The sequence below is a fragment of the Ovis aries genome, chromosome 3, assembly GCF_016772045.2.
Source record: "Ovis aries strain OAR_USU_Benz2616 breed Rambouillet chromosome 3, ARS-UI_Ramb_v3.0, whole genome shotgun sequence".
NCBI lineage: Eukaryota > Metazoa > Chordata > Mammalia > Artiodactyla > Bovidae > Ovis > Ovis aries.
In genome coordinates this window covers 558,983-576,704 of record NC_056056.1, presented here as the reverse complement: position 1 = coordinate 576,704, position 17,722 = coordinate 558,983, and the positions used below count along the sequence as shown (strand labels likewise).

The 17,722-nt window shown below is 59.5% G+C and overlaps 1 protein-coding gene across 32 annotated transcripts in view; it reads right to left on the bottom strand.

The window, feature by feature from the left end:
* The window catches only part of EXD3 (exonuclease 3'-5' domain containing 3), a 77,037-nt gene extending 59,504 nt beyond the window's left edge, over nucleotides 1–17,533 (bottom strand). For 11 of the 32 annotated variants that reach the window (XR_006059034.2, XR_006059033.2, XR_006059035.2 and 8 more), the window contains exons 1-3: nucleotides 17,505–17,533; nucleotides 13,573–13,857; nucleotides 736–822 (exon numbers count right to left, since the gene is read on the bottom strand). Coding sequence is in view for 13 of the 32 variants with exons in the window: in XM_027966046.2 (XP_027821847.1) it covers nucleotides 736–799 (64 nt within the window). In the remaining 19 variants the exon portion in view is untranslated. Of the gene's footprint in view, nucleotides 1–722; nucleotides 823–13,572; nucleotides 13,858–16,472; nucleotides 16,509–17,504 lie in introns of those variants that run through there. The other 21 variants (XM_027966052.2, XM_042245333.1, XM_042245326.1 and 18 more) reach the window with 9 other exon arrangements.
* Nucleotides 17,534–17,722: the final 189 nt, after the last annotated feature.

Here is a 17,722-nt window from a genome sequence, read left to right as displayed (position 1 = left end):
GCTTCTCCAGCCTTCGTCTCCTCTCCCGTGTCGCCACCTGTCTTTCTGGCGGGGGCCTTCGTAGCAGCCTTCATGTGGTCCTGCGCCTGCCCCACCCACAGCAACACACACAGCAGGCGCGCAGAGAGCAGCCCCGCTGAGCCCACAGATGCTGCCCGAGAGGAGCTCGGGGCTTCTGGAGGAGGGCCCAGGGCCGGGGGCCCCGGCTCTCTCGGGGCCACGTGGGGGCCAGCGCGGGCGCTCCTGCTCCTCAGACACCTGTCGGTCCCCCTGCCCCCGCCTTCCTGGCCAGACGGATGAGACGCCTTGTGTCCATATTTGGTGTGGGGCGCAGTGAAGGCTCCGGAGAAATCCACCCGCCCCTGCCCACCCAGCTCCACCCACACGTGGGTTCCATCCTTCTCCCAAGTTTCTGTCCAGTCACGGCTGACCGTCAGTGTTAGCCATCAGGCAAGCGGCCAGCAGGTAGGCCGCCACGGAACCACGGGGTCACGTTTCCCAGGCAACGGGCGGTGTGCCCACGGCCCCCGGGGCAGGAGGCCATGGCGGAAGCCAGCGGCCTGCCCCACCCACACCCGGGCCGGTCTCCGGGCCCCAGGCCCGCGCTGCCCCGATGCCTCCCACCTGGTGTCCCTGCCCCGTGCAGAGACCCCACACACCCACCCCATGGCCCGCCCTGCACTGCCCCGCTGGACCTGGGGCTGTAAGGGGCACACGCTCACCCACAGGACTCACCACCAGCGGGCTCACCGGCGGGGTCAGTGGCAGCAGGCTTTTCCTCGGGGTCTCCAGGGTCCATTCTCAGGGAAGATGCAGGAGCTGCTGGAGACCAGTGGAGACGGGCAGTCAGGCTGCAGGCTCCACACACAAGGGAGAGACCCTGAAGGGCAGCCACGCAGGGCCCACCTCTGTGGTTGGGAGGCAGGGGCTCGGGCGGCCGCAGCTTCCCTACTGGAGCCTGCCCAGGGGCGCAGCCAGCTCTAAGTCATCCAGGCCGACAACAAAGCACTGCCGTTCCCAGGTGGCCAACAGGCTCCCGCCAACATGCATTTTCCCCCCACACTTAGGGAAACTGGCCAGTTTGTCCTCACTTGAGGTGTGGTTTGTATCACGAGACTGTCGCAGCGCCTGTTTAGACCCGGGTCCTGACGCAGCCCTGGGTCAAGGGGACCCCACCCGCCCTCTGTGCCGTGTGCTCCCCAACCCACTCCGCCGCCCTGCAGGCCACCACTCCCGCAAGCTTTGGACGTTTACTGACAAACTTCTCTCTACCAGGCCGATACAGCTGTTTCCTGACTCCAGTCTTACGCTGACTGACCGAGCTCAAGGTGGGAGCCCACCCCCACCCCGTGAGCCTGGAAACAGCTCTCTGAGGATTTCCACCGAGTCTTCACAGGAGCCGAAGCAGAGCCCGGCTGAGCTGGTGCCAACTCCGGGCGCTTCTCTGCCTCGTCTGTTTGCTCCAGACTTGTGCCAGGCCGGAGCACCTCCCGCTGCAAACAGTGTCCACTGGGCGTGTTCCAGGCCAGCTTCTGGACAAGAGGCCACGTACAAGTGTGCTTTCTGCCATCGAGGGATGCCCAGGGTTGGGGAGGGATGGGCCGATTCCCAGCTGGTGGCAGTAGCCCAGCTAAGACCACTGACCTGGAGCCTGGCAAGCAGAACTTCCCGCTGAGTAGAGGAGTCTGCGGCCCAGGCACCAGCTGGAGGGGGCTGCTGGGGCCAGAAGTGCAGGTGAGAATGCAGGACCCCCAGAGCTCCCAGAGGCAGCTGTCCCTGGGCCAAGAGTTCGTCAGAGACATGAGTGATCAAGCGGTGCCGCTCACACAGGGATCCATCCCAGTGACCACAGTGAGTGAGACCCACTGGAGACCCACGCTGCCAACCCAACCATGTAACCAGGCCCCTAAGCCCCAGCAAGTGCATGGGACACTTTGTAGGTTGAACCTCTCCAAGATAAAGATCTACCCTAACAAAGGTCCGTCTAGCCAAAGCTACGGTTTTCCAGTGGTCACGTACAGATGTGAGTTGGACCACAAAGAAAGCTCAGCGCTGAAGAATTGATGCCTTTGAACTGTAGCTTTGGAGAAGACTCTTGAGAGTCCCTTGGACTGCAAGGAGATCCAACCAGTCCATCCTAAAGGAGATCAGTCCTGACTATTCATTGGAAGGACTGATGCTGAAGCTGAAACTCCAATACTCTGGCCACCTGATGCAAAGAACTGACTCATTGGAAAAGACCCTGATGCTGGGAGAGACTGAGCGCAGGAGGAGAAGGGGACGACAGAGGATGAGATGGTTGGATGGCATCACTGACTTGATGGGCAAGAGTCTGAGCAAGCTGCAGGAGGTGGTGATGGACAGGGAGGCCTGGTGTGCTACAGTCCATGGGGTCAGAGTCAGACACGACCGAGTGACTGAACTGAACTGACTGAATGGAATGCCAAGTTATGCCCCCTTCACCAGCTCAAGGTAATCAGAAACTGCCTGCTCACTAGAACAACTCAGCATTCTTCAGATGAAGGTAACAGAATACAGTCCCTACAATGTATCATTCACGATGTTCAGTAGATAATATAAAAATCACAAAGGGAAGTACGACCCATAGGTAAGGGGGAGGAATACAGGAAAGCCCATGACAGAGAGCAACCCGAAGGCGGCTCAGAGGTCAGATTTAGCAGAGACTTTAGCACAACTATTATAACTGTGTTCAAAGGACGAATGAAAATCATGTTCAAAAAGTTACAGACTAATACGATCTTCATGAGACAGAGAGGCAGAAATGGAAATCACGCGTAACTGCGTGAAAGGACGGGAACCCCTGACGGCTCAGCAGTGAAGAGTCCACCTGCCAGTGCGGGAGATGCCAGCTCCGTCCCTGCATCAGGAAGATCCCTAGAAAAGAAAGTGGCAACCTACTCTAGTATGCTTGCCTGGGAAACCCCACGGACAGAGGAGCGCAGTGGGCTGCGGTCCACGGGGTTGCAAAAAAGAGCTGGGCTAAACCACAACAGCATAAAAGAACTAAATGGCAATTCTCCAATAAAAAGCGTGAAAGGATAATAACTGAAATGGAAAATCCACCGATTGGGCTTGACAGTAGATTGGAGATGGCAGATTAAAGAGTGAGGGAATCTGAAGACAGATCAATAGAAATTAGGGCCTCCCCGGTGGCTCAGACGGTAAAGAATCCGCCTGCAATGCAGGAGACCCGGGTTTGATCCCTGGTCAGGAAGATCCCCTCCAGAAGGGAATGGCAACCCCCTCCAGTATTCTTTCCTGGAGATTCCCATGGACAGAGGAGCCTGGTGAGCTACCATTTATGGGGTTGCAAAGAGTCAGACACGACTTAGCGACTGAGCACGCAGTCGAAATTATCCTATCTAAAGAGAGGGGAAGAGTAAAGGAAAAAAAGTGACGCCACTCCTTCCCTGTTGGATTCCTTACAAAGCCATCACGAAAGAGAGTGAGCACCACAGCCCTCTCCAGGATGTTCAGACAAGCTGGAGGAGGGCTGCCTGCTCCCAGCGGCCGCCCCTCCCGAGCCTCTGCCCGCCTGTCTCGGTCTGGACGGCTGCTCTCCAGCCCGGCGGCGCAGGATGAGCCCGGCACCTCCTGCCCCGCATCTCCCCGGTGCGTCCTGCACCCCTGACCTCAAAGCCTTCATCTTCTCAGTCTCCTCCTGACTCTAGAGGAGCCCATCCTCCACGAGCTTCCTGAGAATAACAGCTAGGAGGGTGTTCCGCTGCTCTCGGCTGTCTGCGAGTGTCTTCACAGGCCCCCAGCCCGGCCAGAAGCCTGGCTGTGGGTGAGGAGCCATCCCCAGGGGTGACAGTGACGGTCCTTCCCGTGGTGCTGTGAGCTCTGAACCGCCTGCCCCGACTGCAGCTGGGACTCCGCTCCCCTCCTGGGGGGCCGTCCCTGCCAGCATGCAGGTGCCAGAAGGAGGGGTGGACGGGCGAGGTCCGCTAGGCGCCCTGGGCTCTCTGCTCTTGGGGTCGCTCTGACTTGGATGCTGGGCTTCCTGGAAGACCCTCTAATTTCCTTGTGTCTCCTCTTCTCTGCCTTTGGGGGAGGCTTCTGGAAATTTATTTCGCCACTCTTTCGTTAATTTCTCATCCCTACTATCGGAATTTTTATAACATCCCCGACTTCCGTCTCCCTTCACCCCGAGGACATGGTGGCTCCCGTGCGCTTTGTTGGTCCGTATGGACACCTCCCTCCTGTTCACGGCCCCTCTCCTCTAAGACGCTTTCCTCGGGTCTGAGGGCCGCGGCCTACCCTGCAGGCCCTGAACGGCTGCCTGGGCCGGGGGGAAGGCACTCCTGGGAAGAGCCTCCCTGGGGCCACCGGCGCCTGGAGGGGCAGTCTGTCTGTCGGGAAGGAACCCTCCCTCCCCACCTGGGGTCTTGGGCACCCGCCCCATGCAGATGTCCCCGAGGCCCTGTCTCCAGCCCTGGGCCTCCCGGCTCTGCAGGGGCTGGAGCCAGTCCTCAGCTCATGACAGGCCTCTTCCCACCTCTGTCCTCAGCGTTTGCTTTCCCCCTGACTACAGGCACCTGAATGGACCTGGAGTGAGGCAGGCAATCTGGCCGTCTGCCCAGGCACCACTGGGAAAAACCCAGCTGCCCGCCCCTGCCTACCCCTTGCTGGGACCTAATCCCAGATGCCTTCTGCCCACCTCCCACGCCAAGTCTGGCCCAACCCTGGCAGGACTCGGGGTGGGAGGACTGCCACTCCTGGCAGCTGGGGTCTCTAATACAGAGGCCCCTCCCCACAGCACCCGCCTCTGGGGGGCTGGGGGACCGGTTCTCTCGGCTGCCACAACCTCAGGGCACCCACGGGGGGGCGCAGGCAGGTGTTCGCACCCGGAGGGGAGAGCAGTGCTGCGTGGCCAGGCAAGGCCAGAGCCGGCCTCCGGGCCCCTCAGCAGGCAGCGCCGTCCCGGGGTCCTGCCCACACTGGGGCCCAGCCAAGGCGGAGCGGGACGAGTGTGTCCTGCACGTGGGGAGGTGCTGCTCACACCCCTCACCCTCCTGTCTGGCGTGTCCACTGTCTGTCCCCTGGGGCCCTGGGGCAGCGCCAGGCACAAAGGCTGGTCCAGCTCCACGGCCCGCTATGCCTGTGACCCCACTGTGACCCCACCACCTCTGGGACCTGTCTGGCCTGGGGTGGGGGGTAACCCTGGGGCCAGCCAGAGGGTCCCCAACAGGAGGGGCTGGAGACGGTGCAAGGCCCCTCCCTAGGAGCCCAGCCTGGCTCCTCCTCTGCTCACCCTCATCGGCCAGGCCGCACCCAGGCCCCCGGGCTGAGTGCATGTCTGGCCAGGCAGGCTCCATGTGGTTAACACCATTGCTGGCTGTTTCTGGAAACCTGACCCTGCACAGCACACAGCCACGTCCACCCACGAACCCAGCCAATGAGCCCGGAAGCAACGAGCTCCTGGTGGGGCTGAGACTGGGACCCGTGCACGGCTGAGAGCAGTCGGCTGCTTTAAGGAAACTCCAAACAGGCCTCCTCTCCTGGCCTCCAGTCCGGCTGCAGGCATGGGGGGCCATGGGGCTTCTGAGAGGGCCTCCAGCCCATAGCACCCCCCTTCCCGGCACAGTCCAGCCCCCAGGCCACTCCACCCTTGTGTGACCCCAGGGACATTTCCTCTGTGAACAAATGGAGGTTTTATTTTAGCAGTAAAGACCAGCAGCCTGAAAACTCTGAGAGAGGAGCCTGGCAAGCTACAGTCCAAAGGGTTATAGAACCAGACGCAGCTGGACATGGACACGGAGGGGACGCGCAGAGGCGAGCACCAGCCAGGGACCCGCTGGCCCAGCCCCGCCCTCCAGGGGAGCCGGGCCCAGCAGGGCTCCACGCCTCACGCTCGGCTCTTCCCACGTGAGCCAGTCGGGGTTTGTCCAAGCGCAAGGCCCCGATGGCCTTCTTTCCACTGCAGGCATCGACTTTGCTGGTCAGATATGCAGATGATACCACTGCAACGGCAGGTGAAGAGGAACTACCCTGGTGGAGGTGAAAGAGGAGAGTGAAAAACCTGGCTTGAAAGTCAACACTCAAGAAACTAAAATTATGGCATCCGGTCCCATCACTTCTTGGCGAATAGCTGGGGATAAGATGAAAACAGTGAGAGACTTTACTTTCTTGGGCTCCAAAATCACTGCAGATGGTGGCTGCAGCTATGGAATTAAGAGATGCTTGCTCTTTGGAAGAAAAGCTATGACCAACCTAGACAGTGTATTAAAAAGCAGAGACTTTACTTTGCCGACAAAGGTCCATACAGTCAAAGCTATGGTTTTTCCAGTAGTCACGTACAGACGTGAGTTGGACCTAAAGAGGGCTGAGCAATGAAGACCTGAATGTTTTCAAATTGTGGTGCTGGGACCCTTGAGAGTCCCAGTGGACAGCAAGGAGATCAAAACAGTCAACCCTGAAGGAAGTCAACCCTGGATATTCATCGGAAGCACTGATGCTGAAGCTCCAATACTTCGGGCACCTGATGCGAAGAGGCGCCTCATTAGCCTCTGATGCTGGGAAGGCAGCGACAGGATGGGACGCCTGGACGGCATCATTGACGCAGTGGACATGAGTCTGAGCAAACCCTGGGAGCCAGTGAAGGACAGGGAAGCGTGGCATGCTGCAGTCCACGGGGTCACAGAGGCGGACACGACTGAATGGCTGAGCATCCACAACCAGGAAGGGGGCAGATGACCCAGTGGCCCTGCCACGGGAGGGTGTGTTTTCCAATCTTCTCAACTAGGACTAACCTCTCCGGTTCCAAGGTTTCGCTGTGGGTATATTGCCACCTCCTCCTGCGGGGCCACTCTCCCACCTTCCCTCAGGGCGCGCTGCCAATGCCTGGCCACGTGCGGCAGGCGATGGGCTCTCCTCTCAGGCCAGCCCCAGGCCAGGCGGACAGACCCAGACCTGCCTTGGCCAGCAAAGCTCAGCTCCGGTCTGTCCCCGAGCCCCAGAATCTGAAATCAGTAGCTACGTGCTTCTGAGACTGAAAACAGCGGGCAGCTGCCAAGTTCAAGTTCACCCCACTGCAGCCCTTATAAACTGACCGCATTTTAAAATGAAGCAAGCTGCAATGGTGGTGCTGGGTTCGCAGCGCACACCAGGCAAAGAGGCCGTCCCAGGGACGGAGGCCCTGGCTGAGCACCACCTCCAGGTTTTGTACCTTCTCTAAATCAGAGTCACCGAATACAACTCGTTCAGGTTGCGATTCTGCTGAAAGGGGCTAGGCTGAGCCGCATCCCTGCAGGGAGCCCCGGCGTGTGACCGTCCGCCTCAAAGATGCCGGCTCACACCAAAGGCTCCTGCTTCTCAGCTCCGGCCCACACCTGGGCAGGGAGCCCGTGCCAGACACCAAACCCACAGAGAAGTGGACTCAAACCGGAGGAGGGGACGGGGCTTTCCAGAGAGGAGCCCTGCAGGCCAGACTGCTTCCTCCTGAGAGGCGGCTGCATTGTCCACCTGGGAGCCAGCCTGGGATGCTGCAGACTCCAGGCCATGAGGGCCCCCAGCTGCGCCTCCACCCTCCTGCTTGGCACGCTGACCCGGCTGGCCCCTCAGGCAGACGCGTCCTGAACTCTGCCCTCAGCCAGGCCCGAGCAGACCCAGAGGAGAAAGAGGACTCCAGCAGGCCCACCCTCGGGGCTGCCGCCGCCTCCAGCGGAGCCCCCAGCCCCCCGTGTGAGGCAGGAGGGGGCTCAGAGCAGGTGCTCGTGGCCGTGTCCCTTCCTGCCCCCGTCCCCCCGCCACACCGGCTCTTCAACCCCTCACGTCCACAGGAGGCCAGGCCAGGCTGGGGTGCGTCCTTTGGGCCTTTCATCCCGCTCAAAGCGGCTCTGTGAACGGGTGGAGCCCTAGCTGCAAAGCCTGAGACCCCGCGGGAGCCCAGAGGACGTGGAGGACGTGGCCTGGCTCGGGGGCACCGCGAGGAGAGGAGGGCCCGAGTTCCTGACCCCAAACCTCCTTTCAAGCAGCCAGACAGCAGGGCTTCAGGACCCCGCAGGAGCCACGCTGCCGCCCAGGCCCAGGCCTTCTGTCCACCGCCCATCCACCGCCCGGCCCAGGAGAGCGCAGCACGAGGCCTCTCCACACCGCGGGGAGCGATGGACGTCAGCGCTGCACTCGGCACTCGCCACCTCTCTGTTTCCCACAAACACGGGCGCTGGCTGTGGCACGCGGGCCTGGCGAGGGGGCTGCCGGCCCAGGCTCCGCCTCCCCGGGAGGACCGAGCATGAGCTCGGCGGCGGGGCGGGCTCAGCGCGGATCCAGGCGCCCAGCTCGCCCGTCCCCCTGCGCGCCGCAACCCGGCCAGGCCGCCGCACACGCTTGGGGCGCCAGCAGAGAACGGCTGGCTTCTCCGCTTCGGCTGCGCTCGAGACCAGGAGCGCGGGGGGCGCACTAGGTGTAAATAAAGTGTGCCATTAGAAGGAGCTTGCGTCTTTCTTTTCACAGAATTTAAAGGCACATCTGTGGCTCAGGTAATTCTGCTGGACACACTGCTCTGGAGAAACGCCGCTGACCAGGGAGGAGGGTGGCCCTGGCGGCCCCGGCGGCCTCCCCACCGCGATACCGGGGCCTCGGCAGGACGGGCGGATGCCCGGATCCTCAGCCACTGCTCCGCGTAATGGCTGAGGAGTCACCGTGCTGTCCCAGTGCAGGACGGGGTCACCCCCCCAGGGCTGCCCCGACCCCCGAGACAAGGGGCGGAAGGCTGGGCCCCGCGGATGGGGCGGCTCAGGCCTCTTCAGCGAAGCAGCAGCACTGACGGGGGGGGGGGGGGGGGGGGGGGGGGGGACGGGGGGGGGGGGGGGGGGGGGGGGGGGGGGGGGGCGGCCCTCAAAGGGAATTCAGCGAGTGTGCGTTCATCTCAGTGACGCTTTTAAAGCTTCATGGAGATGTAATCCACAGACCGTGGAACTGACTTCTTAAAGCGTACAACTCAGCATCTCTAACATATTCAGGCGTGGCCAGCCGTCACCTCTAACCCAGAGCCATCGTTCCCGGAAGATCACTGCCCCCGCCCCAGCCCTGGCGGCTCCACCTGGTCAGGACACCTCGTGAAAACAGAGCCATCCTTTCTCCTCCAGCTCCGTCCACTCAGGACAGGGCTTGTCCACACTGCAGGGCATCTGCTGTGGACCCAGCCATGGCCCATGTGGATGCCTGCTGGCCTCTCTCTGTGCCAGGCCAGATGCGGCTGGCATTCGACTCTGGGGAACCTGTGGGCACCTCGAGGGCAGCAGCCGTGGGAAACTCCCCCCTCAGGTGGGTCTTCACGCAGCCTCCTCGCCAGCACTGGGCGACACTGGGCAGTCTGTTTTTCTCACTCCCTCTTTCCCAGGGGCTGGATTTTTAACTTCTTGATTTGACTTCAGGATTGTTCCTCTCTTTAAAAATCAAAGTCGCCAACTCTAAACTCAGACAGTGACTTTCAGGGACACTGTGCCGGTGGCCTCTGGCCCCCCTGGATCACCGCCCCGCCCCCCCACGGCGCAGCTCTTCCCCTGCAGCATGCAGAGGCCAGCCCCGGGAGTCTGGGCCACAAAGCTCTTCAGGACCCTCTCACTGGGTGCCAGGCAGCGGCAGGAGCAGGGGTAGAGACCAGCGGTCAGCAGCCCCACCATCTGGGAGGAGGTTCCTGCTCCCTGCCTGTCCTGATTGAGGCTGGTCACAGCTTTTCTTCCAAGGAGCAAGCAAACCCCAGTCTCCTGCGTTGCAGGCAGATTCTCTGCCACTGAGCTACCTGGGAAGCACCTTAAAAACTGCATTTTACATTGACTATTTAATGTCACAGGGACAAATCCTCCCCATGTGGCACGAAACTGTCACCAAAGCAGCTGCGGCGAACAAAGGGCCTCGGGCCCTGGCCCACTCAGCACCGGGGCCGCCCGCCGGCCCTCTGGGTAGTCTCTTTCACTCTCCGAATCCTCTAGGTGTTACACAATGAACACACGCCGCCTCGTAGTCATGGAAATAATCAAACCACAAAGTTGTTTTTGACAGTTAAACTACGATGGACTCTTGGCTCTAGAGAGGATGTGGGCACCCACCCGGGCGCCCAGGAGTCTGAGCTGCAAGGCAGGCCTCTCCTGTCGCCGGCTCTCCATGCCGCCAGGCACACCTGCCATCTCAAGAGGCGGCTGGTGGTCCTGCCTCGGGGTGACCCAGGCTGCAGCCAGGGCTGGGGGCAGAGACCTTGGGCCCAGACGGCGAGCACTTCTGAGCCCGGCTGGTCTTCGCCCACCGCCTACTCCAAGCCCCCCTCCCCCCAGGCCTGTTCTGACAGGAGGCCCCAATTTGCAAGGAGGTTCCCATGTTTATCAGGTAACATCAGGATTCCGTGTATATGCTGTTTATGTGTGTGGTTCTCACCTTTCGTGAGTGTTCAGAATTTTGTTCACTTTCATTTCTCCTTAATCACTCTTAGCGAAAGGTTAGGTCGTCGGTCTTTCCAAAGAGCTAGTTTTGGGGGACCTCCCTGGTGGTCCAGTGAGGAGGACTCGGTGCTGTCACTGCTGCGGCCTGGGTTCAGCCCCTGGTTGGGAAACTAAGATCTCTAAAGTTCTCCCAGTTCAGTTCACTCAGTTGTGTCTGACATTTGCGACCCCATGGACTGCAGCATGCCAGACTCCCCCGTCCATCACCAACTCCCGGAGTTCACTCAAACTCACGTTCATCGAGTTGGTGATGCCATCCAACCATCTCATCCTCTGTTGTTCCCTTCTTCTCCTGCCTTCAGTTTTTCTAGCATCAGGGTCTTTTTCAATGAGTCAGTTCTTCGCATCAGGTGGCCAAAGTATTGGAGTTTCAGCTTCAGCATCAGTCCTTCCAATGAATATTCAGGACTGATTTCATTTAGGATTGACTGGTTTGATCTCCTTGTAGTCCAACAGACTCTTAAGAGTCTTCTACATTGCAGTTCAAAAGCATCAGTTCTTTGGCGTTCAGCTTTCCTTATGGTCCAACTCTCACATCCATACATGACTACTGGAAAAACCATAGCTTTGACTAGATGGACCTTTGTCAGCAAAGTAGTATCTCTGCTTTTTAATATGCTGTCTACGTTGGTCATAGCTTTTCTTCCAAGGAGCAAGCGTCTTTTAATTTCACGGCTGCAGTCACCATCTACAGTGATTTTGGAGCCCCCCAAAATAGTCTGTCACTATTTCCATTGTTTCCCCATCTATTTGCCGTGAAGTGATGGGCCTGGATGCCATGATCTTCATTTTTTTAATGTTGAGTTTTAAACCAACTTTTTCACTCGCCTCTTTCACTTTCATCAAGAGGCTCTTTAGTTCTTCACTTTCTGCCATAAGGTGGTGTCATCTGCATATCTGAGGTTATTGATATTTCTCCTGGCAATCTTGATTCCAGCTTGTGATTCAGCCAGCCTGGCATTTCACATGATGTACTCTGCATAGAAGTTAAATAAGCAGGGTGACAATATACAGCCTGATATACTCCTTTCCCAATCTGGAACCAGTCTGCTATTCCATATCCAGTTCTAACTGTTGCTTCTTGACCTGGATACAGGTTTCTCAGGAGGCAGGTAAAGTGGTCTGATATTCCCATCTCTTTTAGGAATTTTCCCACAGTTTGTTCTGATCCACACAGTCAAAGGCTTTAGCATAGTCAAGGAAGCAGAAGTAGATGTTTTTCTGGAATTCTCTTGCTTTTTCTATGATCCAGCAGAGGCTGGCAATTTGATCTCTGGTTCCTCTGCCTTTTTTCAGTCCAGCTTGAACATCTGGAAGTTCTCTGTCCATGTACTGTTGAAGCCTGGCTTGGAGAATTTTGAGCATTACTTTGCTGGCATGTGAGATGAGTGCAATTGTGCGGTAGTTTGAACATTCTTTGGCATTGCCTTTCTTTGGGACTCAAGCTGTACGACATGGCCAAAAATTAAAAAAGAACTAGCTTCTGGTTTTACTAATTTTATACTTCCTGATTTAAGTATTTAATTAACTTTTCTCTTTTTTCCTTCAGTTATATATATATTTTCAGATTCTCTTCCAATACAGATTATGAGAAGATACTGAATATAGTTCTCTGCGCTGTACAGAAAATAGACCCGTGTTGTTTATCTGTTTTATGTAGAGTTGTGTGTACCCGTTAATTCAGAACCCTAACTTATACCCCCCTTCCCCCTTAGGTGATCCCAGGTCTGGCACCTACATCTGCGAGGCTGCTCCTGTTTCACTGACAGCTTCATCCCTGCCACACTGCAGATTCCACCTGTAACAGGCGTCACGTGCTGTTGTCTCTGACCTACTCTGCCTGGTATGATGACGTCTCGGTCCATCCACGTCGCTGCAAACGGCATCATTTCATTCTCAGTCTTTCTCTATATTAATTCCGCCTGCTTCCTTCTGTTTCTTCTGTTTATTTCTGACTTTGGGTGGGGGGGCCTGGTTTGCCCTCCACCAGAGATGAATGCTTTCTGGTTAAATGCAGGCTTCTTGGATTTGCCTTTTGTGGTAACAGCCCTGACGGTCCTCTTCCCGCTGGGTGGCCCTCCTCCTCCCTGGAGGCCCCCAGGCTGGCCCCTCCTTCTGGACCCCAGAAGCCACACCTGCCCGTCTGGGGCAGCACTCGCTTGCTGCTCTGTTCGTTCCACGTGACACACGCTTCTTTTCAGGCTGTTTCTGGCTCCAGGTTCATCGCTGCCGGTTCACGTCATGTTTCCTTCCCCTTCCTCGCATTCTGGCTTCTCTGGAGATGGGGCACAGCCTGGGGATGCGCCCTGGCCGCAGAGCTGTCGTGGGCAGGGTGCCACACAGCTGTGCAGGGGGCCTGCCAGTGGGAACTGGCCGGGGAGCAGCAGCGGCGTGGCCTCTGCTCTGAAACTGCACAAGGGGCTCCGTCTGTGAGAGCAGAGACAGGTGAGGAGCCACCTGCAGGTCCAGGGCATCCGACGCCCGGCTCCCTGGAGACGCAGCCCAAGCTCCCCGGGTTATAGTCTCCTTTCAGCTCCGAACCTCCAGGAGACGAATCCTGAGCCGCTTGAGCACGGCTGCCTGGTGTGCAGACTGCGCGGCCGGGAAGCCCTGCTCCGTCTGGGCACGCCCCTCCCGGCATGCTGCCTTCCCTTCCACAAGGCTTCCTGCGGGGGCGGGCCGGGCCCTCAGTACCCGGGGTCACGGTCGGTGCCCCGTGAGCGGCGGAAGTGGCGGGTGTGCTGAGCCCCCAGGAAACGTGGCCGCCCAGCACTGGGTCACGGGCTCGTGTGGCGGGCACACCCGGGGACCAGGCTCCGCACGGTGACCTTGGGCACCAAGTGCCTCTGTCACGCGTGAGCCTCCATTTATTTTCCGAGAGAAGAATCTTATGTGGCATTTGGCTTTTTCCTTGGATGTGCCCATTGTTTAAAAAGGGGACAACAACAACAACAACAACAACCCCAACCTCTTGTCTTGGGCTAAAATCAATTCCCAAATATCCAAAACTCCTGCCCATCTGACTGACCCATGAGCTCCAGAATCAACCAGCTATTAAGTTTCTTGGGAAGCAAGTTCCAGCGCTAAGCTGGCCTCTGAGCTGAGTCCTTACCTCAGCAAGCGGTTCCCTCTCCTGGGCTCCCTCTAGCGTGTGTTCCCTCACACACTCACGCGTGAGCTGTGTGCTCCAAACGGTCTCAGCAGCGCTGCTGATGTGAGCGGCCGGGAGCTCTCACAGCCAGAGCTGGAACAGTGTCCTGATGGAAGCCGCTCCCAACGCCTCCACTGCTACTGGGGAGTAGATTTCAGCTCAGACACAACGAAGTGTTTCCGAACCACCTTCTTCAGAGCTGGAAGAACCTTAGAGGTCACTGAATCACTCCAACTTTCAGGGTATCTGTAAAACAGAAAAACTTGTAATTGAGCTCTTCTTAAGGATTTTTTAATTAAACATTTCATTTCGAGATAACTTGTAAGAAATAATAAAGAGACGTCGCATCTATGTTTCACCCCAGATCCCAAGCAGGGCGCCGTGTGGGTTGGAGGAGAGCCCTCGCTGGCCCCTGCAGTCGCCCCGAGGCCCTGACTGCGAGCGGCCCCGGCAGTGCTGGGCGCATCTCTGCTCACGTCGCCTGTCACTTCAGGCAAGTTGCACGGATGGAACCACACAGTCTGGCCTCTGTGCGTCTGCGCTCACTTGGCACACTCCCCTGAGACACACACGCGTCGCTGTGAGTGCCCAGTGCCCGACCCTTTCGCAGAGTGGGCTCCTGTGGTGGACGCAGGCGCTGCTTGGCCAGCACCCCCGAGGGGCACCTAGGCTGCTTCCAGCTCTGGGCCACCAGGGGGCAGAGCTACAGTACCACAGGGGCAGGCACAGCAATGGTACCTCTTTCATCTTTATTTTTGGGGGCCGTGCCTCAGGGTATGTGGGATTTTAGTTCCCCGAACAGGGACTGAACCTGTGCTCGCTGCATTGGACATGTGGAGTCTTAACCGCTGGACTGCCAGGGAAGTCCCTTTTCTCATTCTTTTATTGTGAAAATAGAAAAACACAAGATTAGTGGGCACAGAGGACAGCCAGAGGGTAATTCATGGGACCTGGGGGAGCAGGTGCCCAGAGGAGGTGGAAGGGGCAGGGAATACAGGAGACCCAAAGGATATGTGTCCCAGAGGCCAGGCGCCGAGGGGGGAGGGGTCACGAGGAGGCCGCCAGACACCCCGGCAGGAGTTTGGGTGGCACCCCGGCAGGATCAAGAATAAGAAGCATTATGGAAAGATGGTCAAAGAGCTGCGCCGAGGGAGCGCCTGACCCAGCAACGCCTCTCCTGGGCGTGCACCCAAGAGCACAAGGCTGCAGAAACACCCGCACACAAGCGCGACTCACAGGTGCCAGGCGCCCCCGCGGGGGTCCGTTTGATCAACAAAATGGGTCCATCCACACAGCGGAAGTGACTCAGCCTGAAAAGGAACGAAGCCCTGACCCTCCTGCGACGTGTGCAGACCTCAAGCACGATGCTGAGGGGAAGATGCCAGATAGAAACCTACACGCTTTGTGACTCTGTTCATACGAATGGTCCAGAAGAGGTGAACCCAGACACTGGACGGCGGGTCGCCGGGGGCAGGGATGATGGGGGCGGGGCGGGGGGCTGCAGCGGGGCATGCGTGGGGCGACGGTGGCCCAGCTCTGTGAATCTGACAAAAGCATGGAATTGCACATTCAACAGCGAGCTTTCTGATTTGTGAAGCGCATCTCAGTACCTAAAAGCGCCCGGCAAGGGAGATGGAGACGCTGGGTCCTGCCGACTCTCAAAAGGAGTCTGGCTGTAAAGGAGCAAGGAGACGCGGGGGCTGAGGGCGGGGGCCTTCTGTTCAGGTGGGAAGAAACACAGGACGTCTGCATAGAGGGGAAATGACACCTGGGGGGGCACCCCAGGGAGACATCCTGGGGACAGGGCAGTGCTCCGAGGGAGGAGGCAGATCTGGGGCGCAGGCGCCGGGGACCCCTTCCAGCTGGGAGGCAGGATGGGTGGAGGTGAGGCCAAGGAGGGAAGGGAAGGCACTGGGCCCAGGGAGGGGCCAGGGAGGGCGAGCCATCAGGGCAGGAGCCACGTGACCCACTTGAGGCTCGCGGCCACTGTGGACAGAGACAGGCCAGCGGGGCCAGGCTTCTCCTGCCCAGACAGAGGGACCAGGGGCTGGACAAGAGTTTGGGGGGCACTCCTTGGAAGAAAAGTTATGACCAACCTAGACAGCATATTACTTTGGCAACAGAGACATTACTTTGCCAACAAAGGTCCGTCTAGTCAAAGCTATGGTTCTTCCAGTGGTCACGTATGGATGTGAGAGTTGGACTATAAAGGTGAGCACTGAAGAATTGATGCTTTTGAATTGTGGTGTTGGAGAAGACTCTTGAGAGTCCCTTGGCCGGCAAGGAGAGCAAACCAGTTAATCCTAAAGGAAATCAGTCCTGAATATTCATTGAAAGGACTGATGCTGAAGCTGAAACTCCAATACTTTGGCCACCTGACGTGAAGAACTGACTCATTGGAAAAGACCCTGGTTCTGGGAAAGATTGAGGGCAGGAGGAGAAGGGGATGACAGAGGAAAAGATGGTCGGATGGCATCACCGACTTGATGGACATGAGTTTGAGCAAGCTCCGGGAGTTGGTGATGGACAGGGAGGCCTGGCGTGCTGCAGTCCATGGGGTTGCAGAGAGTCAGACACGACTGAGCAACTGAAGTGAACTGAACTGGTGGGTGGGGGTTTGTGGGTAGAGGGCACGAGCTGTAAGGATGGGTGTGGGTAGGGGGCTGCAGGAAAAACGAGGCCCAAGTGGGCAGGTGGGAGGGCGCAGCTGAGCTCAGAAATCCTCAGGGCTGCGAGGTTCCTGAGGACCCGTAGCAGGGCTGTGGGAGGCCGGGGGCCAGGAGGTCTGGTCTGAGGAAGGGAGCGTCCACACGGGAATTCGGGGAGGAGAGGAGTACGTGAGAGGTGGGGGCTCTGCCCACCTCCAGGCCAGCAGTTTGGGAACCTCAGCGCCCCACTGGTGAGAGAGCAGCCTCCTCGGGGTTGCACGGCCCAGGAGGCCTTCCCAGTTGACAAGAATCGTCTCACAGCCAGGCTGGCTTGTCCTCAGCAACTGTTGTCCTCAGGGAAGGAAGCAGAGTCACAGCCCCAACTGAGCAGGGAGGGTGCCCAGATCGGAGGCAGGTGGCTCTCTGCCAGCCGCCCAGGACACACACCTCCCCAGACCCTGGAGGATGCTCGGGCATAAGGGCAGAGCCTGTGTCCGGGAGAGTTTCCAGGCTTCCTGCATTGACGGTAACATTTCTGCGTCAGCTTCGAAAGGCCGCGGTGCCCAGGTGTTTGGTCAGAGTCACATGTTGCAGTGAAAGCATCTTTCAGATGAGATCAACATTTAAAACAGTGGACAAAGCGATAGAAAGCAGACCCCCCGTGGCATGGGTGGACCTCATCCCGTCAGCTGAAGGCCGAAAGAGCCAAGACAGGTCCCCCGAGGAGGAGGGCCGCTGCGGCTCCCCCAGCCCGCGGGCGCCTCAGGCAGATGCAGCCCCCGCAGCTGCAGGGGCGCGTCCTCCTCGCCGGCCGCCCTCTGCGAAGGCCCTGGGGCACCGCGGGGCTGAGAGTGGGCCGCGCGGGACGCAGAGGGCGCCGCCGGGACAGAGCCCCAGCGCCGCAGGGCGGCCCGCGTCAGCCCAGGGCGGGCGCACGGCCCTGGAGGCTCCCGCTCTCGCGGCGGGGAGGAAGGGGCTTCCGGGGTTCACGGCGCGGCACCGACGCGGGCCGGGCTCGAGCGTCTCGGGCCGCGCCCGGCGGGCTGAGGGCCTGACAGACGCCCCCCCAGGGTCGTCGGCCCGGGGCCGCGGCCAACGTCCGCGCCGCGCCCCCAGCCGCCCCTCCGGCGCCGACCCGGGGCCCACGGGAGACCCGCCGCCGGGCCCTCCCAGCGGCGCCCGCCTCCAGCGCCGGCCCGCGAGGCCCCCGGCACCGCTTCACGGCCCGGCCGCGGGGCCCCTTACCTGACACGGCAGGGGCCGCCCGGAACCTTGGCGCGGCCGCGGCAGCGGCGCCAGAGGCGGGCCCGGATGGTTTTCCCCAGCGCACCGAAGCCGACTCCGAGCCGGCAGCGGCGGCGGGAGAGCGCCGGCGCGGGAGCTCGGGGCGGAAGTCCAGAGGGGCGGGGCCGACTCGGGGCGGGGCGGGGCCTCCGGTGGGGGCGTGGTCAGGCGGGGCGGGG